Genomic DNA, 25,878 nt, shown 5'->3' with positions numbered 1-25,878 from the left:
CTCTTCCACCCGATACTCCTGGCTTTCTCCGGCCGTCTCTTCACTCCGCTCTCACCGTTCTTCTCGCAATCTTTCACTTTTAATCCCGTTTGTCCTCTAGCGCTCCTTCTCTCTCGCTGTCTAACACCCTACTGCTTTCCCGCTCCCCGCTCTCGTCTTTTCCTGTCTGTAGCTCCTCCCCTTCCCTCTAAAACCTCACTATTTTTAAATCTCCCTCACCTTCACGCCCCGCCCCCAGTCCCACGCCGCCTCGCTAAACACTTTGCGGCATACAATGCTCATTACACGAAGGCTACTACTCAGCAAAGGAGACACTAAAGAGGCGGTTAGACAGGTAGGAGGAGAACCAGGAGAGAGCAGTGTCCTTTAGGCCAATGGAGCGAAGCATACTGAGGAGGAGTTTGTGGTCAACAGTGTCAAACGCTGCAGAGAGATCGAGTAGGATCAGTAGGGAGTAGTCACCCTTCAATTCTATGGGAAAAGACCTGGGGGTATTAGTTGACTGTAGACTTAACGGGAGCAGTCAATGCCAGTCAGCTGCTGGAAAAGCAAATAAAGTTTTGGGGTGCATCAAAAGAGGTATAGGGGCGAGAACATTATTCTTCCACTATATAAGGCACTTGTCAGGCCCTACATGGAATACTGTGTACAGTTCTGGACACCGGTGCTCAGGAAAGATGTTGCAGTGCTTGAGGGGTAAGAAGGGCAACTAAATTAATAAACAGAATGGGAGGACTGGAATACCCAGAGAGGCGATCAAAACTGGGATCATTCACACTGAAAAAAAAAATTGGGCGGTTAAGGCCCAATGCACACGGACGGAGTTTTGCTATGGAATTCGCCGCCACACACCGCTCGCGAGTTCTGCAGCAATGTCCGTCCGTAGCATGCAACGTAAAATGATTCTTCCAATCACAGGAGCGCAAATTCCTTTTGATTTCCGCTCGCGAGGAAGAACCGCAGCATACTCTATTTTTGTGTGAGACTTGCACTGACAGTTTCCATTGCAGTCAATGCAAGCAGTCCTTCCCACGGGGATTTCAAAATGTCAATTTCCAAATCGCTGTGGATCCGCGTAATTGACAGGGATTATTCTGACTGCCATTATGGAGTAGGGAAGGAATTTTTCCCCCAAATGGACTAAAATTGGCTTCTGCCTTATTGCATTTTTTTTGCCTTTCCCTGGATCAACAAGGCAGGGGTGGGGGTGGAAACAGGCTGAACTAGATGGACGTTGTCTTCTTTCAGCCTATCATACTATGTTACTACGAGTCCTGGAGGACATACATGCTCGGTCCCTTTCCCCACAGCCAGGTCTCTGCATAGTGATTCTCCGTTCACTGCAGGGCAGCCAGTAGAAATAGTTTTCTGCCATGGCAGTAGAGATGAGAAGACTGATTTTGCAGTGAAGTAAAAAGTCAGCTGCCAGAAGGGTAAGGAGACTGATTGTGTCCAAACCACTCATCCCAAGTGGGTTCTTGCTCAGTGAAGCACGCATGTGTAGTGAATGTACAGCGAAGTGTACGTTGCTGTCAGAACCTAAGGCTTATCTTCAAAAAAAAAAAAAACACATTAGACTGTTGAAATTTAACTGCTTGACCCTTATCTGTCCCGACATCTGCTGTGAGGGGGACAGTCAGGAGGCCCCATACATGCTATACATCTAATGTTTATGGCCACCTTAAAGGGCCGCTCCGGTGAAAAATACATTTTTCTATCTCTGTCCCCCACACTTTTATTGCCTATCACACTCTGGCGGTCTCTAATGTATATTGCAGTAACTTGCATGCAGTGCAGCCTCCTGTCTGATACTTATCAGGCACCATTTTGATGCTGAGATTTCTTCCTGTTCATGTTCTCTATTCGCTGCTGACATTCAAAGAAAGGTGATCTACTCAATATTAAATTTAATACACCACAAGTGCAACCGACATGAATGATGTACAGAACCAACAAACTGCACAGATCTTGGAAATACATATATTTATTTTATAATACATATAATTATGACATCTTTCATTATTACAGTGCTGGATTTCCTCCTTCTGGATGCAAAGGACGTATTGGGAGGGGATGGGGTAGCAGCATTAAACCCTTCGAAGATTTCTACTAACATTAAAACATCAAAATGTGTGTGTGACGAAGCCCACAGAGTAATGCATCTCCTGCAGACACACCTAATCTACGGAGTACCTGAGCGCCTCCTATTATGCTGATCTGAAGCGTTTTGCTTTGTGCCAACACTTATTAGTGTTATAATGTACAATGTCTTACATTTGCTGAGTGGCAGATAAATCAGAATGCGAAGGAGAGTGAGGAGAAAAAGTCGGAGGGGTCTGCAGATAGATGCCGGTGACCGTGCTGCTGTAATTACATTTTTCACCACTTGGGGCAGTGGTGAGTGAGTTAAAAAGCACAAGGGCTGGAGATGTTAAGAAACAATATGACTTCCATGAACATTTGTGATTGTATTACACAACGTCAGCCATAGCTGACCCTGTGTAAAATAAGGAAACCCCTTCATACTGACATACCTGAGACGAAGACAGGCAAGACGCGCTGGGATTCCCATATAATGGTAGTGCTGATCTTACAAGCGCACTTTGCCCACATGGGGCATTTAAGGTGCAGTGCAGCCTGGCAGTCTCTGTCCTGGACCACAGCATTATATTTACAGTAATGCGAAGATACAAGTGTTGTAGAGTTATTCTCAACATCTCGCTTTCTCATCCTTCCTCTGGTCGTCTTGTTCATTTCTTAACAGTGACTCAGAAATGGTCAAGTCTCCCTGAAGAAACCAGTTCCCTGGTGGTAGGATTACCACATTCCTCAATCTGCGAGTCCTGTACAGTTATAGCAGCTGTGCTACAAGAATGCCTTACAGAAGTCCACAAAGTGCTTCTGGAAATAAGAATTACAAGTAGGGGCACAACAAAAAATGGCCTGAGTTTGAAGAGCAGGGCTGAGCAACTGGAGACACTCCAGCTTACTGCAGGGAATCCACAAAGGCATCAAACTCCTCCATGTTTTTTTCATGCATGGCCAACTTTTCCGGCAGCGAATCCTATGGAGAGGAGACAGAGGGTGAATTTAGTGCAGTAGGCAATGACCATATATTAAAGTTTGTGTTGTGCTGGTGACAGAATTCATCTACATTGATGGAAAATGCTGAAGAAAAAGTGCACAGAAATGTGTGACCCTCTAGGCAAAAGCCAAATAAATTGAGCTTTTACCTGGAGTCAATGTAAAGTAAACCTCCACCTCTAGTCTGCTAACAAAGTGACTCCATTTGTCAAGGGAATGACTGACTTAAAAGATAGTTAAGGGAACACTTACCACAACCATAACTGCATCGGCAAACAGCGGCAAAAGCAAGCACTGTTATCCCGCCGCAGTTTGTGGTGCGGTCTTTATAGTATCCAAACCGTACCTGTGTGAATACACCCATAAACATCACAGAATAACCTAAAGTCACTGAATCTTCAGGGTTGTCCATCTGTCCAATAAGAAAGCAGAAGCGATGGCGAATCCAGATCAAATGTGTGATTTACGTGCTTTTTTTTTTTAAGTAGTTTATTTTAAAGTGGATCATCCTTTTTAAGGGCAACTCCTTCCAAACAGGTTTCTCCTATTACTTCCTCACTTGCCTTCCCATCGCAAAAAAAACAAAAAAGAAACATTCATTCAGTAATTTGATGGCCATAATGTGGCTGCATTTCTGCATCTTTCTTATGGCAGTAAAGCGATGTGCAGTTGGCTCACTATAAGGTTCTAGGATGATCTGAGGTCCTGTTCAGATTACGTTTGGAGCCACAAATTTCCACTTCTTTCACCTGAGCCCTTTTTGTCAGACCAGTATAAGCTGGCATACGTTTTGTGATAAAGGAACAGCGTAGATCTTTTTATTTAAAATACACACAATAGAAGACTATAGGTGATGTATCCCATTCTATGCCTATACAGTGGGATACGTCGCAGCCTTCCATCAGAGGTTTACATCAGAGACCCTCCTGACGTAGGATCTAGACACGATGTCAACTAAACTTGAACCATAGTGGGGTGTCCTGCAGGAGTAATACGGATGCCAAGATGTAACCACATAACAGCATTCTGAATGTGACCTAAAGGCATCATGTCCATGGCACGTGCACCTGCCCGTCTTCTTTCTTCTGTACTGCAGATGTGTGCGGACGTGCCGACGCGCATGCGCAGTACAGATTTTTTTTTTTTTTTTAATCTCCTGTAGAATCCGTGGCCTAGTCACAATGTCAATTGCAGACTGGCTGCGGGTTGGACAGCTTCCATTGACTTTAATGGAAGCTGTCCGTGCAGGAACCGCAATAAAATGGAGCATGCTGCGATTTTTCATCCGCAAGTGGAAACAGAGTGCGGTTTCCGCTCATGTGCATGAAGAATTGTTTTTCCATAGCATGCTACGGAGGGTTATTGCTGCGGAATCCAGAGGCGGACACCTGAAAATTATCTGCCAAAAGCAAGTATATATCTGACATCTGCTGATGGATTAACACACATACTGTGTGTTCTACTTATTTGTTGTATCGAGTAGTTGCATATACTTTTTAGTAACCTTGTTTAAAAAAAAAACTAAAAGTTTTTCAAGAAAGGACACAAGTTAGACATTTGTCTGTCCACTAAAACCCATGGTGGCTGTGTATGCGAACAGGGCTTTACTTTTGCAGCAATTTTAATCAGTTGCTGCTGAGGTCTGCCCTATAGTATGAGCAAAACCGTATATTTAATCATGATGGAAACTGTCAGAGAACCCTCCGTGTAAAACATACACCACTGAATATTTATACCTGCGGTTACAACTAATAAAGTCTAAGAAGCATAACCTTTAAAGAGAATTTCTCACCAGGTCTTCTGCCATTGACTGGACAGCAATGTCAATAGAAAGGCTGCTCAGCTGAGGCGGGTTCTGAAACTCCCGGTAGAAGGTTCCCACATCCATAGGAAGGTCATCCTTAGAAAAAGCCGGTCGCTAGAAAATGGAATAAAGTCTCACTTTTTGTTAAGGAAAAACGTTACTAAGTTTAAAAAGTATTTGCACTTTTTAAAAACTTTTGACATGTTAGAAGTTTTAATTAGCCTGGGTCCGAGTGCTGAAACTCCTACTGATCACTGAGATGAAGGAGCTGTAGCACTGTGCCCCTTCGGCTGTCTTCGTTACTTGCTGGCTCGCTCTTCTCAGCAGCAGAAGGCGCCTGACGCACAGACTTCAATAGACAGGTATGCATCAGTCTTCCGCTGCAGAGAGGAGCTGACAGACAGTGAGATAGCTGAAGGGGCGCAGCACTCAGGTTAGCGCTGCAGCCTCTTTGTTTCAGCAATCAATCAATGAGGGTCCCGAACCCACACTCATCCAAGCTTGCTCCGACAAATCAAAAGTTTTTTAAAAATACAGTTTCTCTAAGTCATATAGTTCTACTGCTCAGGATTCAGAGTAGCTTGGCTGAAATAATAGGGTACCATATATACTCGAGTATTAGCCGACTCAATACATTTTAACACAAAAAAACTGGGAAAACTTATTGACTCGAGTATAAGCTGAGCTATACTTTCGTATATACTGGGTAAAAAAAAAAACACAACAAACTCACCTCCCAGCCAGCGCCTGTGTCTGTGCGGCAAGCTGCTTGAATTCTCCCCGCTGTCATCGCTTTGTAAGTAAGCGTTGTGATTGGATTGAGCACCAGCCAATCACAGCCGGCACTTGATCCAATCACAGCGCTTACTTACACAGTAAGTGCGGCAAGCTGCTTTAGAATTCTCGCTGCTGTCATCTCCCTGCTCGGCTTTGAAATCCCTTGCTGTCAGCGCCGTGTAAGTAAGCACTGTGATGGGATCGAGCGCCAGCCAATCAGTGAATGTCATTCACTGATTGGCTGTGAAAGATCAAGCGCTGGCTGTGATTGTCTGGCGCTCAATCACATCACAGCGTTGACGGCAGGGGATGACAGAGCCGAGCAGAGAGGACAGCGGGAAGAATTCAAGCAGCTTGCCGCATCACCACCGGTAACACAGGAATTCAAGCAGCTTGGCACCACCGCTGGGGACACGGATGCCGGCTGGGAGGGGAGTATGGAGGGTTTTTTTTTTTAAACTCTTCCCTGACTCAAGTATAAGCCGAGGGGGGCTTTTTCGGCACAAAAAATATATAGCCTCTCTTTACCCTGCTTTACATTTTATACGATTGTGATTCCACCTATGATTGATTCTTTAAATGTGTTGTTCCTATTAAATCCTTATAATGTATTGTGTGTTTTGTATAATAAAAAATATATAGTATGTAGTTCTCACTACATTCTTTTGTGCTTAATATATGGTGGAGTGATACGGAATACTGATTTGTTTGGCATTTCTACCAAATACTGGCCTTAGTGTATAAGAATAACACAAGGTATCCATATAACAGTATTAAATATTATTGCTGTTGGTTGACGATACGCCTAAAACATGAAAAGGTGCATCCTTTTTTATATATTAGGCTGCCTGTCCACCGGTGATTGTTCATTGCGTTACCCGCAGCAATAATCCGGCATGGCTATGGAAAGCGCAGCTGTAGCATCCATGAGCGGAGAATGATAGCGATTCTCCGCTTGCGGGTTCTAAATCACAGCATGCCGCGATTCTCCACGGTGAGTCTATCTGTCAGATAGGCTCACTGCAGAGAACTGACAGCAGCCCCCCTCCTCCCTCGCGGTAGAATATCGCTGCCAATATTCCGCAACGGAATATTGTCTTTGTCATATCTCGGATCCTCTGTGTGCACCAGCTATCAATAGACATCCCTGATCGTGTGCACTGCCAGCATTATGCCATAAATAGCATATATACACTTTGGCGACTTCCAATCCCATATTGAAATGAGTATATTTAATTGGTAGAGTGGGCAGCACTTACAAAGTCCACCATAACAAAGTCATCCTGGGGTACTTCATTGCTTGAGCAGGAGCTTTGCAAACTGCGAGCATCTGGTGTCACCTCTTCCGGAGTCTCGGGACAAACCACCTAAAATAAAAGAAAAAAATTACCGTAAACCATGTATCATAAATCAGTGGAAAATCTGTAAGTCAATCCTTATGAGCTACACTCATAGCACTAAAGTACTAGGATCAGGGGTGAGGACATACCATGTGGTCGGTGTCCTCCACATCAATCAGTCTGGGTGCAAACACAGCGAATGGTATATCTGTGCTGGCATAAGTGACCTGAGAATAGATCAGAAACAATTCATGCTTTTCACAGTGTGTATATAGCAATGGGCAGTGGTTTAACTCATTCTCTCCTAGGTCGTTGTGGCAGCTATGCATTTAATGTGAACCACTGTGACCGGAGCTTTTACTACTGCACCCAGAGCTTTGAAGGACACCACTGCACATGCGCTGGCGTCTCCAATGACACACACTGCTACATGCAGTACATAGCTGGTGAGTAATGGAAATCATGGCTGGTAGAAACTGTCATGAGAAGACAAACGAGTTGGCCCCATCAACGTCTCACATGGCACCAATAACCCACTTTGGGAATTTCATCCATTGACATTTTAGCAAAAAGGAGTCTCACACATATGTACACCAAAGAGTGTGAAGGGCGCATACGCGTGGGAGGTGACCTACAACAATTGTGTGACTGCATTACCTATGAATACCAATAGGACACAATCATTATAAATATGAGATCTTTGTCTGTAAGGCTGCCTTCACAAGTGGCGGATTTGCAACACATTCTTTATAGTAGAAATAAACCTGCACTATTTAGTGTAAATCCGCAGCAGATCTCACCCTATTGATTTGAATTAAAGCAAAAAGGTGAAATCTTGTACAGATCTGCACCAAAACCTCTATCAAATGGTGCAGATTTTGACGTGGATATTTCTGCTCTGTAAAACCCGCAGGACATCCCCTGTGTGAACGCAGCCTTATGAGGAATTATACTCACAGTACAAGACATTTGTATTACTAGCATTTTGGCTGCAAGGAGCCCATAACAGGTTGAAGTTCTGAAGCTTGATGTATGGTTTTTATTTTTAATGTTTTTTACTAGTTTTTTTAAAACATTTTATTTTATAGTTTTTGTTCATTAAACCATACTTTTCTAGAATCTAAGATCCAGGAAGCTTTGAGTTAGTTTTGTTTCTTGCTTTAAACAACCTTCCGGAAGAACAAAATTCTGTCTCAGAACCAGAAGGGGGCATATTACCTACAGCTGTTTTTCTCTGTTGTCCCTCCCTCCACAGATTCCAGGTCCTGTTTTCAGTCATCCAAGATGGCTGACAATCTTTAGACTACCTAATTCCCACAGTGCATTGGTAGTGTTAGACTACCAATGCACTATACCAGCTCTGTGATTGGCCAGAACGGCTATCGTGATCAACATTAGGTAGACAGAAAATTGATCCTGCCATCTTGGACAGCCGAAAAGAGGGCCCAAAACTTGGGGATTGGAGTGCTGGCAGAGAAGAACAACTGTAGGCAATAAATCCCCTGTTCCGAAATTGCAGGGTTGCTTTAAGGTTACCACTTTCTATGTGAATAACATAGTATTAAGCCAGGGCACTTGGCTTCTGGCTTTTGCCTGATAGTCTAAGAACCAAATGAGGCCATATCCTTAAGGGGTTAATAGGATCAGCACAGATATCCACTTGGACATCCTCTAAAGCTGTGTTCACTCACCTGAGGGGAAGGTTTTTCCACAAAAGCCCCAACTTTACGGGTGAAAAGAATATGGGGAGACTTATTGGGAGAGCTCCTCCCCGCAGTGCTGCTCCCAGATGGGATGGCTGCTTCCTCACTGCACAGAAAAGCAAGGATAAATGTAAAAACTAAGTCACAGTAAGATTGGAAGGTCTATGGACTCATAGGCTGAGGACTTACCTGCTGGAGGTAGTGCCAGTTACATGTGATGGTGAAGTCAAAACCGCTCTGTCATGATCTGCTTGAGTACCATGTGCAGGTTGGGCAGTAATATTGGGCAACCCACCCTCCTTTCCTGGCACCATCATCTATTAATACAAAAAAAAATGGGTTAACGAACAATTAGGACCTTGGAGTTACACTCTTCACTATATATAAGGAAACTTGCTGCTGGAATTCATAGTTCTGGCTGCTTACTATACCCCTGACTGACTACAGACCATTCATGCCTGCTAATGGACAAGTCACCTTGGAAATTTTTAATTCCTGCAGTTGTTGGCCCGTTACATTCCGTTTAACCTGATACAGAAATTAAGGGAGATGTCAGGGAATTTTTTTCCTTCTCTCTACACTATTGATGATCTGCCACTTGGGATACATACCGATCAGCTGTTCGCCAGGCCTGCTGACAGCGCTGGAAGCAAGTAGCACTGTCAACATTGCAGCAACCCGGGTTGGTACTGCATTGAATCAATTCTGTACCTGCAGTACCAACCCCGACCACTGCAATACAGACAGCGCTATCTGCTTCCAGGGCTGTTCACACTGACAGCAGCCCAGAAAACAGCAGATGAGAAAAGATCCCGAGTGGCGGACCCCCACTGTTCAACTATTGATGACTTATCCTGAGGATAGATTATCAACAGTAAAAGTCCTGAACAACCCCTTTAAGCAAATCTGCTAATACAAGTATATTCAGGAATGGCTAGGAATGCTGTTTCCTTATACGGAGTTGAGAACACAGCTCCAAGTTGTGGAAACACACTTTAAACCTTGGATTCAAGCAGGATTCTTTGCAAGGGCTCACACTTCAAAATAAGCTGGCGCATCTTTTGGCCGCCAGAATCAATACATGATCCCCATCCAAATTTTCCTCCCATTGATCTGGGTGCACTAGAGCTTAGGACAGATAAACTCTCTGTGATGCCATTATTCACGTTACCAGAACCCATGAGATTCGCCACCTCCCCATAAACGTGTTTCATTAATCCTATTCTTGTGCATTAAGCCCGTCTCCTCTTCCCGAGGAGTACCTGGTATGGAAGGGTAGCGCTCACTCCAGCAGCCAAGGCCACAGGGTAGCCCAGGTCTGAGGATGCAGCTCCAAGGACAGTTGGCTGGTAAGAAAGGCGAGAGCTGTACAGCTAGAAAGCGATGAGAGAAAGGAAGAGATAAAGAGATGGAAGAAAGGAAACGCAAGATTAATAAGCAATTATCACACTCCCTTATGCTTTGCTCAATGTGAAGCTGTATGAAGAGATTGTGGGTAGGACTTGTGATCCAACTCACGTTAAAGGAATATTAACCTTGTATTTAAGTGAGTTTTCCGGTAGGTTGTTTTTTGGCTTTAAAGTCATGAAGTAGGAAAAGAATGTTATCAATATAATTAATTCACTATTTCTGCTGCATCATACTATCCATGGGAACATGTATACCGAATGTACTAAAAGTACCCCAAGAGCCGTGTCTGTACTCATTAGCCAATGCAGGAAAGACAATTCTAGGTCGTTTTGCACATTGTCTACTACAACAGAGGGGCAGATATAACAGACGTGCACATTGGCCGCTGCACTTTATTCCTGGGGAAACAATATCGCTTGGATTTTTAAAAAACCCACTACAGGCAGATACTACCCTGCCCTCCAGAGCAATCATCTGTGAAGGCCAGAAGTCACTGAAGCAGCTGTCAACATTTCATATAGATTTCTCCCCAAGCTATGTGATGAAGAACCGTGGTGTTTTGTAGATTCAGACTAGTGATTGCTGGCGGGGTCAGACCAAAGTCTAAAAGGCGAAGTTAGAAGATGGAGAGAAGGTAAAACTGCAAGAATTATGCAGAGTTTGACAAGTGTTGCCATTTACATTTCTGTATGCATGTGTGCATAAATATGCTGAGTTAGGCTGGGTTCACACGGGGCAGAAATCCTGCGGAAATCTCACAGAATGTCCACAGGGGGACCGCATGGAGATTCTGTGAGATTTCCGCAGCGGAAAGGCAGCTTCAAAACCTACACCATTCGCATGGGTATGAGGCGGCTAGACTTCCTGTATTCTACTGTGGGAATCTCTCCCCATAGAGAGAAGAGAGCCCGCAGTGGAAACGGCGATACAATTGACATGTTGCCGCTTTCAATTCCACACAGCATGTCAGTTTCAGCGCGGCTTGGCCGCAGCGGACTGCCCATAGTGTGTGGATGAGAGTTTTGCAAATCTCGTCTACTCTGCTGCTTAGTCTTGGGCTTAAGATTGCAGGCGGAAAGTCTGCACGGCAATTCCGCCCCATATGAACTCAGCCTTACGTTCCACACATATCTGTGCTATAGTAAAGCACAAGACTGGGTCCACATTGTATGTGATATGTTGGGAAGGTGATAACTATGTCAGAATGTTGGAAGTGGTGTATGAAGCCGGCTCAATAAGCTGACCCCACTATACGGGTAGGTGCTGGCTGTGTTGTATATTGACAATACTTGCCCGCAACAATGGTTTAAACCTCTTACGGTAAATGCTGCGATCAATAGCGACCGTGACATCTAAGCCATTAGCGGGGTGGGGAAGGGGGTGTTCCTGACTGCTTGCCCTGGATTCAACATGGAGTGCCGAGTGTTTATTTTATGTGAGCCTGGGACCTAGTGTAAACCTCCAAGCCTACACCCTTGTCAGAGGGTATATATCATATAATAGGATAGCGCTAACAGGACAATATACTTCTATACAGAAGTACTGCAGGGTATCATGTGAGCAATCAAGCAATTATATATTCAAGTTGCCTAGTAGGACTGAAGTGCAAAAAAAAAAACGACCTTTAAAAAAAAGAAAAAGTTATAGTTATATATATATATATATATATATATATATATATATATATATATATATATATATATATATATATATATATATATATACACATACACACACACACACACACACATATATATATACCGTATATACTCTAGTATAGGCCGACTGTTTCACCACATTTTTTATGCTGAAAAAAGCCACCTCGGCTTATACTCGAGCCAGGGTCCCGTACTCAGGCCTCATTAACATGAAAAAAAAAATCTATACTCGTCTCTCCGCCGCTTCGGTCCAGTCACTGTAATAAAGTTCTTTCTTTCTTTAAATCCCCGCCTGCTGAAAGGGCTGCGTCTGACTGGCTGAGCGTTCAGCCATTCATTGAATGAATGTGATTGGCCTGTGATTGGTCATAGCACTCAGCGAATTACAGCTCGGCCATTCTTTGAAAGAACTTCATTACACTGACGGGACCCAAGCGGCTAGACGAGTCTGAGCGCCGGCAGCAGCCGAGAGGTAAGTATAGAATTTTTTTTTACTACAACTAGGGATGATTTTTCAGGGAAGGGCTTATATTTAAAGCCCTTCCCTGAAAATCACTGCGGGGGGCGGGGAGGGGGTGCCGGCTTATACTCGAATCATTAAGTTTTCCCAGTTTTTTGTGGTAAAATTAGGTTCCTCAGCTTATATTAGGGTCGGCTTATACGGTAGATTATTTATGTATATAATATAAATATCCCGAAATACGTGTTAACCACTTCCCCCCCATTTATCATATGAAAATACAAACATACATAATTGGTATCATTGCATCCTTAAAAGTTTGAACTATTAAAATGTTGTGTTTTAGACACCAGGTAGGGGGAAAAAAGGCATACCGTATATACCGGCGTATAAGACGACTTTTGAACCCCGAAAAATCGGGTCTGAAGTCGGGGGTCGTCTTATGCGCCGGTAATACAAAAAAAAAAGTGTAAAAAAAAAAAATTTCATTACTCACCTCCCCCGGCATTCTGTCGCGCTCCGGCAGGATGTCGCTCGCTCCTCGTCCCCGGCGCAGCATTGCTTTCTGAATGCAGGGCTTGAAATCCCCGCTTCCAGAAAGCTAGTACACACGCCGGCAGCCATGACAGCATTGAATGGCTGTGATTGGCTGAAGGCGCACGTGTTAGCAATCACAGCCATTCAATGATGTCATTGAATAGTGTGATTGGCTGAAGCCACGTGTGTTTTAGCCAATCACAGCCATTCAATGATGTCATTGAATAGTGTGATTGGCTGAAGCCACGTGTGTTTTAGCCAATCACAGCCATTCAATGATGTCATGGCTGCCGGCGTGTGTATTAGCTTTCTGGAAGCGGGGATTTCAAGCCCCGCATTCAGAAAGCAATGCTGCGCCGGGGACGAGGAGCGAGCGACATCCTGCCGGAGTGCGACAGAACGCCGGGGGAGGTGAGTAATGAATTTTTTTTTTTTCTCCACTGTATACCGGCGTATAAGGTGACAGTTGGGGGGTCGTCTTATACGCCCCGTCGCCTTATACGCCGGTATATACGGTAATAGTAGAATTGCATTTTGTGGTCCCCTCACCTACCAGACCAAAAAAAAAAGTATTCAAAAAGTTGTACAGGTGAGCAAAAAGTTATGGGTCTGAGAATATGACACACGGAAATTGTTTCAAAAATAGTAAAACGAACAAAAAAAGGTTTTATATAAAGTTTGTGTTGCTGTAATCGTAATGCCCCTCAGGACAAAATTATCATTACCTTTACACCGCACAATGGACACTGTAACAACTAAAGTCTCATGCACGGATTCAGTGCGGGAAATCTCGCACGGAATACTCCCATTTCCGCTGCCTGCAACCCTGTCAGATGCTTTCTTCTTCTATACAGCGGATGTGCAGCCGGCGCTCTGGTGCACATGCGCAGTACAGATTTCCCAGCGCCATTGCATAGGCGATGATGCAGATCCGCGACACTTCTGCAATGCTGATCGCAGAAGTGCCACAGAAGAGATGGCTACCATTGACTTCAATGGAAGCAGTCCCTACGTATCCACTCTAAAAATAGGGCATGCTGCGTTTTATTTTCGGCACGCAACGTCCGCAAATAAAAATCCCTGGTGTGCGTGGAGAGAGGAATCTCCACACAAATTGATGGTCACATTTAGCAGCGGATCGCCCGTGCCTGCTGAAAAGCGTGGAATCCGCTGCTCAATTTGCCCCGTGTGCATGAGGCCTAAACCCAAGTATTTATGGTGCAATTGCAATATTCATTGGACCCAACTTAAAAATGTATAAAAGTTTTTCAATATAACATATATTAAAATAGCGTTATAAATAAAAAAAAAAAAAACACCACATGCAAAAAAAAACAAGCCTTCATAAGCAAGTTGTGGGAAAAATAAAATGTGTGGCTTTTGGAGAGCAGGAAGCAAAACAAGAAAATAAAAGATGGCCGTGTTGAGTGGGGGCTAGCAGACAAAAAGTATTAAATGACAGAATTTCACGAGTTATTTTTACGTTTTCACCAAATTCTTTGTGAGATTTTAAAAACTAAAATGTTGAATATTAGTGTCAAAAAAATGGCCCCCAACCCCCACCCCGAATAATATGAGAGGTCAATCTTTATAAGTACTGCAGTTTACTCTCTATGCATTACAGCAATACACAGGCTCACACAGTATTGGACTCACTTGGTGAGGGAAGGTCAGTCCCATGGTCAGGACCCTGTGGGAGTCTGTAACCACAGGAGTGGCTGTCTGACACTGTGCCTTACTGAGAGTGAACACACACTACACACAATAAGCCAGAGAGAGACGGACAGAAAGAGAGAGCAGACAGGTAAGATATGGCTGCAGATACCAGGCTTCACTTTACTGAACCCTCGAACTGAATCTCCACCTGTTTAACAACGTGTCAATATTAGATCCAAAAATTCTGTGTAGATTGGATTTCTTAATGTGTCGGCGCTCCATTTATTTGACACAGAGCACTAAATCACCTGCGTGTACTTAGATTACATGTGTACCTATGTGCTATGGAAAGCGCAGTTACATGTCAAGTTTGGATTGCAGAGACCCCCAATGATCACTAGAACAAACCAGCTGAAGAAGTCATCGGAGCGCTGCCACCATTCTCTAGCTGAAGATGGGCTCATAGACCTTCCATTGAGCCAGTCGTCAGCCAGCAGTGACAGCACTCGGATGAGGGTTTCAGCTGTTTTGTTCTAGCGATTGTTTCTCATCATGATCAAAACGTTTGACATGTTTCTATGACATCTCAAAAGCTTTTGGAAGTTGCAGTTAGGCGGTATTCACACAGGCGAAGCGTTTTTGCGCAAAAAACACAATCTGATTTATATTAAACGTTTCGCGTGTGGAGAAAAAAAAAAAAAAAAAACAATCGCATCTGGTTCCAATATAAAAAAACAGATCGCACTCAAATGTTCTGCAATTTTTTTTCCTCCACGCTTTCATATTGGGAAAAAAGGGCAAAGAAACAGAACATGCAGCGATTTTTCAAACTCGGACAATTGGTCAAAGAGAAAATTAAACCCATTGAAATACATAGTAACATAGTATGTTAGGCTGAAGGGAGACAGTGTCCATCTAGTTCAGCCTGTTTCCACCTCCTCCTTGTTGATCCAGAGGAAGGCAAAAAACCCCGAATGAGGCAGAAGACAATTAGCCCATCTGGGGGAAAACATTCCTTCCCGACTCCATAATGGCAGTCAGAATATTCCCTGGATCAATGAAGAAAAAGGGAGTAGAGATGAGCGAACGTAATCGTCCGAGCTTGATGCTCGTTCGAGTATTAGCGTGTTCGGGATGCTCGTTATTCGTAACGAGTACCACGCGATGTTCGGGTTACTTTCACTTTCATCTCTGAGACGTTAGCGCACTTTTCTGGCCAATAGAAAGACAGGGAAGGCATTACAACTTCCCCCTGCGACGTTCAAGCCCTATACCACCCCCTGCAGTGAGTGGCTGGCGAGATCAGGTGTCACCCGAGTATATAAATCGGCCCCTTCCGCGGCTCGCCACAGATGCGTTCTGCCATAGCTCAGGGACAGTGCTGCTGATGCCGGAGCTGCTATAGGGAGAGTGTTAGGAGTATTTTAGGCTTCAAGAACCCCAACGGTCCTTCTTAGGGCCACATCTAACCGTGTGCAGTACTGTGGAGGCTGCTTTTTGCAGTGTTGCACTTTTTTTTTTTTTTTGTATATCGGCTGTGCAGAGCATTGCGCCCTGCAGTAATTATTATACATCGTCCAGGGCCAGTAGTGCTGGTGAGGCAGGGACAGAAGACGTATTAATAGAAAATAGGCAGTGTGCAAAAGGCAAAAATAGGCAGTGTGTAAAAATTGTTGGGAGGGGGGGGGCCCACTCTTGCCGCTATTGTGGCTTAATAGTGGGACCTGGGAACTTGAGATGCAGCCCAACATGTAGCCCCTCGCCTGCCCTATCCGTTGCTGTGTCGTTCCCATCACTTTCTTGAATTGCCCAGATTTTCACAAATGAAAACCTTAGCGAGCATCGGCGATATACAAAAATGCTCGGGTCGCCCATTGACTTCAATGGGGTTCGTTATTCGAAACGAACCCTCGAGCATCGCGATAATTTCGTCCCGAGTAACGAGCACCCGAGCATTTTGGTGCTCGCTCATCTCTAAAAGGAGTTCTTTTTCCATCTTGAAATCTGGCAGAACTTGAACGGGGAAAAAATATTGCCTGCGTGAATACACCCACAATCTTTAAAAATAATGATGATGTTTTGACTTCTGCAGCCACCACTAAAATGAGCTGACTACATATTGTGTTGTCATTGGGTCTAGTCTGTAATACTATGCAGTCAGCTCCCTCTAGTGGTGGCTCCAGGTAGCTTTTAAATCTATGTCTGCAGCAAATATGCAGCTGTGTCAGAAAAACTGAGCCCCTCCTATAATCAAGATATAAAGAATATAATCTTCAGCGGTTTTTGAACGCTTTCTTTTCTTTAACTCTAACAAGGGTAGTCAAGGGTTGACATTCGCTTTGAAACCTCACGCTGCTAAAATACTTTTTTAAATAAACCATGAAGGAACCAACTTTATAAATTGAAAGTATACCATCACAACCATCTGAAAGGCTTCAGTTTTCTTAAGAGATGTGGTTAATGAAATCTGCTACAGTGAGTATCTGCACATGGCAGGATGATGGGTTATGCTGTAAATGCAGCGCACACTTACCTGTGATGGAGGGGATGTAGAAAAGGATGTGGCACAGACATCCTGGGAATCCTCCACAGATGGGTATGCAGCTCCTGGCTCCTCGGGTGCCCTGTTGGGATACATTAAAACAAAGCCCATGCAAAAGAATGATCCCAGACTATTATAGAAGTGCAAACACCATACTTATTTAGTGTGTGATAAACCCAGCACTGCTATAGGACGGACACAAAAGATCTGCTTATCTGGCCGAACTGACCAGATTGGTGGCTTCAGTAGCCACAAAGACACCTATTAAGGTCTTTTACCACAAACTAAAACAAAGCACATACCCGAGGTACAAAGTCTGCACTGAAAGGGGTAATTTGGCTTCTTAGCTAAGGCTACATGGCGACATTGGTTGCAATGCACGTTGTTCAGGCATAAATTGCATCCAGATGTTAGTGAATTAGGTAAACGATTGCTTACCCGATGCTTTAATGCAGAATTAACCCTTTGCAGTCCAATTTTGAATTCAGGGTTTTTTAGGGAATTTTCTCTTTCTGCCATTACACAATGACACCCCCTGCTGGCTAGAGCCAGTACTGCGGTATTCTGGAGAGGCCCCCTGACAACAGAGCGGCCAGTAATATACAGTAAGAATACCCTGCCGTACGTCTTCCGATATCAGAAGCTGTACAGCCTTCATTCAGAATGTCTTTAGACGTCATATAGTGGATTGGAAAGGGTTAATAGCTATGGTCCAGGCTGCAGTTAGGGTTGTTTTACCTCAAAATATTTTTATTGAAAGAAATTTTTCCTTTTAACAATTATGCAAAATTTTCCCCTCGCATACCCAGTCATATCCACTGCGGTGTGAGTTATGTTCCGGGGGGATGGGGGTTCATGTCAGATGACCTTTCATCGATTCAATGGAATTTCGGAACTCTTGCCATATTTTTCAGCCTGTCTTGCATGAAAGGGAAGAGTAAGGGGGGCATAGAAATGGGTGAAGGGAAGGGGGAGAAATGGAAAGGGAGGGAAAACTGGAGTGGAGGGGGGCACAAACTTTGGGTCTGATCGTTTGATCCTTTACAACTGTACAAATAACAATAAACTAAGTTGACACCCTACTTATTACTAGTTCCATTTCTTGCTTCTCTCCTCTCTCGCATATATTCATAGAATCATAGAATGGTAAAGTTGGAAGGATCCCTGGGGTCATCGCGTCCAACCCCCTGCTCAGTGCAGGATTCACTAAATCATCCCAGACAGATATTTGTCCAGCCTTTGTTTGAACACTTCTATGGAAGAAGAACTCACCACCTCCCGTGGTAACCTGTTCAACTCAGTGATCACTCTCACTATTCTCAGGTAAGCCCGAGCTATTGCTTTCAATAACGCGCCTCTAGCCAACACATGGGTCCTCCCCACATCCTCTAGGTCACGTTATACCCCCTAGATAGGGGGGTCCCGGGACATGGACCTCTCTATATACCATGTGGACATTTTAAAACCTAAATCCCATAGTTCCTGCTGTTTAGCTTAGAAGTCAGTCTTTTCTATTCAAGCTTTGGAGATCCACATCAAGGCTCTCATAGATGTGCAGTGAGACTGAATGCTAGTCCACACAGTACGCGCTGTGCAAATTGGGTTGTCAGCGCGTCTGTATGTGCGTTTGTGGAGGTTTGGCATTGTCACATAGTCAACAGCGACCAAGATGAGAGCTAATAATTCTGCGATAAAGCACTGGGTAAGACAATTCCCAGAACTACCTTTTACCTAAAGTTTACAAATGGGAGTACAAACAGGATAACTTCTGAGTGCTTCTTTAACTTGTCATCACGTTTGAGCCCCATAAACTATGTTATGGGGCTCAGACATGAAGGAATGCGGAGTGGCGTTTGATACCGGATGCCACACTCCTGCGCTGTCTCTGCCAGCAACACAGCTTACCTCTTTTCTGCTCACAGTGTGCACGCTCTACTACATATAAATTGGAGAGTGCATGCAAACAGCAAGCTGAAAAAAGTATCACTACGCACGTGCCAACTTCAGGGGGGCACAGCGCAGGAATTGGGTGCCTGGTGAGCATCAAACACCACCACTCCTTCCATCATGTTTGAGCGCCATAACGTAGTTATCGTTAACAGATAAGACATCATGGCCATTACTAGACATCTACCTGAATAGACTGTTACAGTAATAATATATATTCTATATTATATATATTTTCTATGCTTCTCACATCAGCCTATGCAGACACACATTATATATATATATATATATATCTTCCTTCCATCTAAATGGTTAACGTTTTGTATGCTGGAATGTACAAGATGCTTCTGTGACTCCCACACTTCTTTCCCAGGACAAAAGTTGTTGAGAGCACTCTGAGGCCCCCACCATCGCATTTTAAAGGATAATGAACACAGGATAAGTTTATTTTCTTAGGAATCACGTATTTTAGTAGTAACACACACCTTAAGGCGTTAACATATGTTAGTCATTGCAAACTAAGCCAATCATGAGTTGTTATGACTTTAGGGGCATGTATCTCTATTGCTATGTCATTTGAGATAGTGATGCTATTAATAGATCAGAAGCTTACTGATGTTGACAAACATTGTGTCAGTGTCAATTACTCTGCATGCATGCACTTCTCATTGTAACCAATTTGGAGCAGTACAGTGAAGTCAGAGGGATATGATGTATTTCCCATAACAAGACCTATGGTTTTACTGTATTTTCTTTTACAAGTCAAGTAATTAGGGGAGATCCATAGATCCTGATTTTAAAGAAAATGACAATTTCCACGAACTGTGAATCTACATGTACCAGCAGAGATAGTGTCTTGACTTCCACAAGAGATCAGAAAGGTTAAAACGAGCTACAACATATGTCCTATCAGTTGTTATACATTTACAAGATGTGTGTAATCTGAGTAGATTCTGAGCTGATGTCCTCTGTGGCTCTAGACGGTATGTGTGCATGCTGCCTGTGTCCTCACCCGTAGTTGCAGGGATGCATGTGTGAGGTACTGGGGAAAGGTCGGTCAACAAAATGATCAATAATAATCCCCATGATGGGCTGGGTCCTTTCATACTGCCTGAAATGCAACAAACACATTGATGTTATTGAGCTGCTGGGCCTAGTTGTCCTATAGACGCTTACTGCCATCTATCTTGTAGCTAAATTTATCCTTGGGTGTAGGGGTATTGGCATACAAATCTAGTATAATGGAAGTGCATGATAAGGCACTGAACTAGTCTAGAAGTGTGCATTGTGAATAATGACGTACACGTTATTTTATCGGGAGTCTACCGTATAACTGCATACCTGTGGCGACTTGGCTTACCGAGTAGACATGAAAGCCAGATTGGTTCTATAGGCGCAGGTCAATGTTAGGGTTCCAATGGGGGTCCCTACGGTCCCGACACATACTGCTTGGAAACCTGCAAAAAAGAAACAGCAATGAGGACTGATAGTGACAACTACACCAAGGACTAGAGTGATCTGTAGATACACTGACAATTACAGTTCAGTCACATGAAATAGCAATAGAATTAAAATCTGTGCTGCCCTAGGGCTTTAGGTCATGGACTGCCAACCATGTGCAGCGAGCTTTGCACAGCAGATTACTATAGGAGTAAAAAGGAGCTTGTATGTAAGAGCATTCTTTAAGGGTCTATCCAGAATAGTTTCATAAGATGCTCATTACTTAGAACGCTACACGAATAAACTGCACATAATCCACCACAGTTCACTTCAATAATGCAGTTTTTGTGACATCAAACTGCAGCATGCCTTATTGGCTTTTAGGACAATTTCCCTCCACCGACTTAAAAACGGGTTTTCGGTATTTTGGCTTTATGTACTTCCAGATTTAGCATTCCTTTAGGCTACATCTACATGGAGCAGATTTTCCATCCAAATTTTCCACACGGAAAATCCGCAACATTTGGCACCCGCAGCACCCCACCGGCTGCTGCAGACTACCTGCCTTTCGGCACCCGCAGCACCCCACCGGCTGATGCAGGCTACCTGCCTTTCGGCACCTGCAGCACCCTACCGGCTGCTGCAGGCTACCTGCCTTTTGCCACCGGCAGCACCCCACCAGCTGCTACTGGCTACCTGCCTTTTGGCACCTCCAGCACCCCATCGGCTGCTGCAGGCTACCTGCCTTTTGGCACCTCCAGCACCCCACTGGCTGCTGCAGACTACCTGCCTTTTGGCACCCGCAGCACCCCACCTGCAGCGGCAGGCTACCTGCCTATTGGCACGTCCAGCACCCCACCGGCTGCTGCAGGCTACCTGCCTTTTGGCACGTCCAGCACCCTACCGGCAGCTGCAGGCTACCTGCCTTTTGGCACATCCAGCACCCCACCGGCTGCTGCAGGCTACCTGCCTTTTGGCACCCGCAGCACCCCACTGGCTGCTGCAGGTGACCTGTCTTTTGGCACCCGCAGCATTCCACCGGCTGCTGGAGGCTACCTGCGATTTATCACCCGCAGCACCTCACTGGCTGCTGCAGGCTACCTGCCTTTTGACACCCGCAGCACCCCACCGGCTGCTGCAGGCTACCTGCTTTTTGGCACCCGCAGCACTCCATCGGCTGCTGCAGGCTACCTGCTTTTTGGCACCCGCAGCACTCCACCGGCTGCTGCAGGCTACCTGCAATTTGGCAACCGCAGCACCCCACCGGCTGCTGCAGGCTACCTGCCTTTTGGCACCCGCAGCACCCCACCGGCTGCAGGCTACCTGCCATTTGGCAACCATAGCACCCCACCGGCTGCTGCAGGCTACCTGCCTTTTGGCACCTGCAGCACCCCACCGGCTGCTGCAGGCTACCTGCCTTTTGGCACCTCCAGCACCCCACCGGCTGCTGCTGACTACCTGCCTTTTGGCACACGCAGCACCCCACCGGCTGCTGCAGGCTACCTGCCTTTTGGCACCCGCAGCACCCCACCGGCTGCAGGCTACCTGCCTTTTGCGACCCGCAGCACCCCACCGGCTGCTGCAGGCAACCTGCCTTTTCGCACCCGCAGCACCCAACCGGCTGCTGCAGGCTACCTGCCTTTTCGCACCCGCAGCACCCCACCGGCTGCTGCAGGCTACCTGCCTTTTTGCACCCGCAGCACCCAACCGGCTGCTGCAGGCTACCAGCCTTTTGGCACCCACAGCACCCCGGCTGCTGCAGACTACCTGCATTGGCACCCGCAGCACCCCGGCTGCAGGCTACCTGCCTTTTGGCACATCCAGCACCCCTTAGGCTGCTGCAGGCTACCTGCCTTTTGGCACCCGCAGCATCCCACCAGTAGCTGCAAGCTACCTGCCTTTTGGCACCGGCAGCACCCCACCGGCTGCTGCAGGCTACCTGCCTTTTGGCAAGTCCAGCACCCCACCGGTTGCTGCAGGCTACCTGCCTTTTGGCAACCGCAGCACCCCTTCGGCTGCTGCAGGCTAACTGCCTTTTGGCACCCGCAGCACTCCACCGGCTGCTGCAGGCTACCTGCCTTTTGGCACCCGCAGCAACCCACCGGCTGCTGCAGGCTCCCTGCTTTTTGGCCCCCCTTTCAGCACCCTGGCTGCAGGCTACCTGCCCTTTGGCACCCGCAGCACCCCACTGGCTGCTGGAGGTTACCTGTCTTTTGGCACCCACAGAATCCCACCGGCTGCTGCAGGCTACCTGCCTTTTGGCACCTCCAGCACCCCACCGGCTGCTGCAGGCTACCTGCCTTTTCGCACCTCCAGCACCCCACCGGCTGCTGCAGACTACCTGCCTTTTGGCACCTCCAGCACCCTATCGGCTGCTACAGACTACCTACTTTTGGCACTGGCAGCACCCCACCGGCTGCTGCAGGCTACCTGCCTTTTGGCACACGCAGCACCACACCGGCTGCTGCAGGCTACCTGCCTTTTGCCACCCGCAGCACCCCACCGGTTGCTGCAGGCTACCTGCCTTTTGCCACCTGCAGCACCCCACCGGCTGCTGCAGCCTACCTGCTTTTTGGCATTCGCAGCACCCCGGCTGCAGGCTACCTGCCTTTTGGCACCCGCAGCACCCCACTGGCTGCGGCAGGCTACCTGCTTTTTGGCAACCACAGCACCCCAGCTGCTGCAGACTACCTGCATTGGCACCCGCAGCACCCCCGCTGCGGGCTACCTGCCCTTTGGCATATCCAGCACCCCAGCGGTTGCTGCAGACTACCTGCCTTTTGGCACTTACAGCATCCCACCGGCTGCTGGAGGCTACCTGCGTTTTGTTACCTGCAGCACCCCTTCGGCTGCTGCAGGCTAACTGCCTTTTGGCACCCGCAGCACTCCACTGGCTGCTGCAGGCTACCTGCCTTTTGGCACCCGCAGCAACCCACCGGCTGCTGCAGGCTCCCTGCTTTTTGGCCCCCCTTTCAGCACCCTGGCTGCAGGCTACCTGCCTTTTGGCACCCGCAGCACCCCACTGGCTGCTGGAGGTTACCTGTCTTTTGGCACCCACAGAATCCCACCGGCTGCTGGAGGTTACCTGCCTTTTGGCATACGCAGCACCCCACCGGCTGCTACAGGCTACCTGCCTTTTGGCACCCGCAACACCCCACCGGCTGCTGCAGGCTACCTGCCTTCTGGCACCCGCAGCACTCCACCGGCTGCTGCAGGCTACCTGCGTTTTTGCACCCGCAGCATCCCACCGGCTGCTGCAGGCTACCTGCCTTTTGGCACCTCCAGCACCCCACCGGCTGCTGCAGACTACCTGCAGTGGCACCTGCAGCACCCCGGCTGCAGGCTACCTGCCTTTTGGCACATCCAGCACCCCACCAGCTGCTACAGACTACCTACTTTTGGCACTGGCAGCACCCCACCGGCTGCTGCAGGCTACCTGCCTTTTGGCACACGCAGCACCTCACCGGCTGCTGCAGGCTACCTGCCTTTTGCCACCCGCAGCACCCCACCAGCTGCTGCAGGCTACCTGCCTTTTGCCACCTGCAGCACCCCTCCGGCTGCTGCAGCCTACCTGCCTTTTGGCACCCGCAGCCCCCGGGCTATAGACTACCTGCCTTTTGCCACCCGCAGCACCCCACCGGCTGCTGCAGGCTACCTGCCTTTTGCCACCCGCAGCACCCCACCGGCTGCTGCAGACTCCCTGCTTTTTGGTATTCGCAGCACCCCGGCTGCAGGCTACCTGCCTTTTGGCACCCGCAGCACCCCACTGGCTGCGGCAGGCTACCTGCTTTTTGGCAACCACAGCACCCCAGCTGCTGCAGACTACCTGCATTGGCACCCGCAGCACCCCCGCTGCAAGCTACCTGCCCTTTTAAACCCGCAGCATCCCAAGGATGCTGCAGGCTACCTGCCTTTTGGCATATCCAGCACCCCACCGGTTGCTGCAGACTACCTGCCTTTTGGCACTTACAGCATCCCACCGGCTGCTGGAGGCTACCTGCGTTTTGTTACCTGCAGCACCCCTTCGGCTGCTGCAGGCTAACTGCCTTTTGGCACCCGCAGCACTCCACTGGCTGCTGCAGGCTCCCTGCTTTTTGGCCCCCCTTTCAGCACCCTGGCTGCAGGCTACCTGCCTTTTGGCACCCGCAGCACCCCACTGGCTGCTGGAGGTTACCTGTCTTTTGGCACCCACAGAATCCCACCGGCTGCTGGAGGTTACCTGCCTTTTGGCATACGCAGTACCCCACCGGCTGCTACAGGCTACCTGCCTTTTGGCACCCGCAACACCCCACGGCTGCTGCAGGCTACCTGCCTTCTGGCACCTGCAGCACCCCACCGGCTGCTGCAGGCTAACTGCCTTTTGTCACCCGCAGCACCCCACCGGCTGCTGCAGGCTACCTGCCTTGTGGCACCCGCTGCACCCCACCGGCTGCTGCAGGCTACCTGCCTTTAGGCACCCGCAGCACCCCACCGGCTGCTGCAGGCTACCTGCCTTTTGCCACCGGCAGCACCCCACCAGCTGCTGCAGGCTACCTGCTTTTTGGCACCTGCAGCACCCCACCGGATGCTGCAGGCTAACTGCCTTTTGGCACCCGCAGCACTCCACCGGCTGCTGCAGGCTACCTGCGTTTTTGCACCTCCAGCACCCCACCGGCTGCTGCAGACTACCTGCAGTGGCACCCGCAGCACCCCGGCTGCAAGCTACCTGCCTTTTGGCACATCCAGCACCCCACCGGCTGCTACAGACTACCTACTTTTGGCACTGGCAGCACCCCACTGGCTGCTGCAGGCTACCTGCCTTTTGGCACACGCAGCACCTCACCGGCTGCTGCAGGCTACCTGCCTTTTGCCACCCGCAGCACCCCACCGGCTGCTGCAGGCTACCTGCCTTTTGCCACCTGCAGCACCCCTCCGGCTGCTGCAGCCTACCTGCCTTTTGGCACCCGCAGCACCCGGGCTATACACTACCTGCCTTTTGCCACCCGCAGCACCCCACCGGCTGCTGCAGGCTACCTGCCTTTTGCCACCCGCAGCACCCCACCGGCTGCTGCAGCCTACCTGCCTTTTGGCACTTACAGCATCCCACCGGCTGCTGGAGGCTACCTGCATTTTGTTACCTGCAGCACCCCTTCGGCTGCTGCAGGCTAACTGCCTTTTGGCACCCGCAGCACTCCACTGGCTGCTGCAGGCTACCTGCCTTTTGCCACCTGCAGCACCCCTCCGGCTGCTGCAGCCTACCTGCCTTTTGGCACCCGCAGCACCCCGGCTATACACTACCTGCCTTTTGCCACCCGCAGCACCCCACCGGCTGCTGCAGGCTACCTGCCTTTTGCCACCCGCAGCACCCCACCGGCTGCTGCAGCCTACCTGCCTTTTGGCACCCGCAGCACCCGGGCTATAGACTACCTGCCTTTTGCCACCCGCAGCACCCCACCGGCTGCTGCAGGCTACCTGCCTTTTGCCACCCGCAGCACCCCACCGGCTGCTGCTGACTCCCTGCTTTTTGGTATTCGCAGCACC

The 25,878-nt window shown here is 47.8% G+C and overlaps 1 protein-coding gene across 3 annotated transcripts; it reads right to left on the bottom strand.

The window, feature by feature from the left end:
* Positions 1 to 1,966: 1,966 nt before the first annotated feature.
* On the bottom strand, positions 1,967 to 20,371 carry LOC136605485 (autophagy-related protein 13-like). 3 transcript variants are annotated; one of them, XM_066588959.1, is made up of 11 exons: positions 20,279 to 20,371; positions 19,931 to 20,029; positions 16,963 to 17,053; positions 14,430 to 14,528; positions 9,971 to 10,081; positions 8,898 to 9,025; positions 8,697 to 8,814; positions 7,155 to 7,232; positions 6,925 to 7,032; positions 4,877 to 5,002; positions 1,967 to 3,064 (listed from the first exon to the last, which is right to left on the bottom strand). In XM_066588959.1, exons 1-11 carry the CDS (start codon positions 20,287 to 20,289, stop codon positions 2,987 to 2,989), a joined length of 1,047 nt encoding a protein of 348 aa, XP_066445056.1. In that variant the 5' UTR covers positions 20,290 to 20,371; the 3' UTR covers positions 1,967 to 2,986. The 3 variants fall into 3 exon arrangements, with proteins under 3 accessions (XP_066445056.1, XP_066445057.1, XP_066445058.1); XM_066588960.1 differs by lacking the exon at positions 19,931 to 20,029; XM_066588961.1 differs by lacking the exons at positions 9,971 to 10,081; positions 14,430 to 14,528.
* Between the last annotated feature and the right edge of the window lie 5,507 nt (positions 20,372 to 25,878).

This window comes from Eleutherodactylus coqui, unplaced genomic scaffold, assembly GCF_035609145.1.
Source record: "Eleutherodactylus coqui strain aEleCoq1 unplaced genomic scaffold, aEleCoq1.hap1 HAP1_SCAFFOLD_345, whole genome shotgun sequence".
NCBI classification, from domain to species: Eukaryota; Metazoa; Chordata; class Amphibia; order Anura; family Eleutherodactylidae; genus Eleutherodactylus; species Eleutherodactylus coqui.
This window is presented reverse-complemented; position numbering and strand designations above follow the sequence as displayed.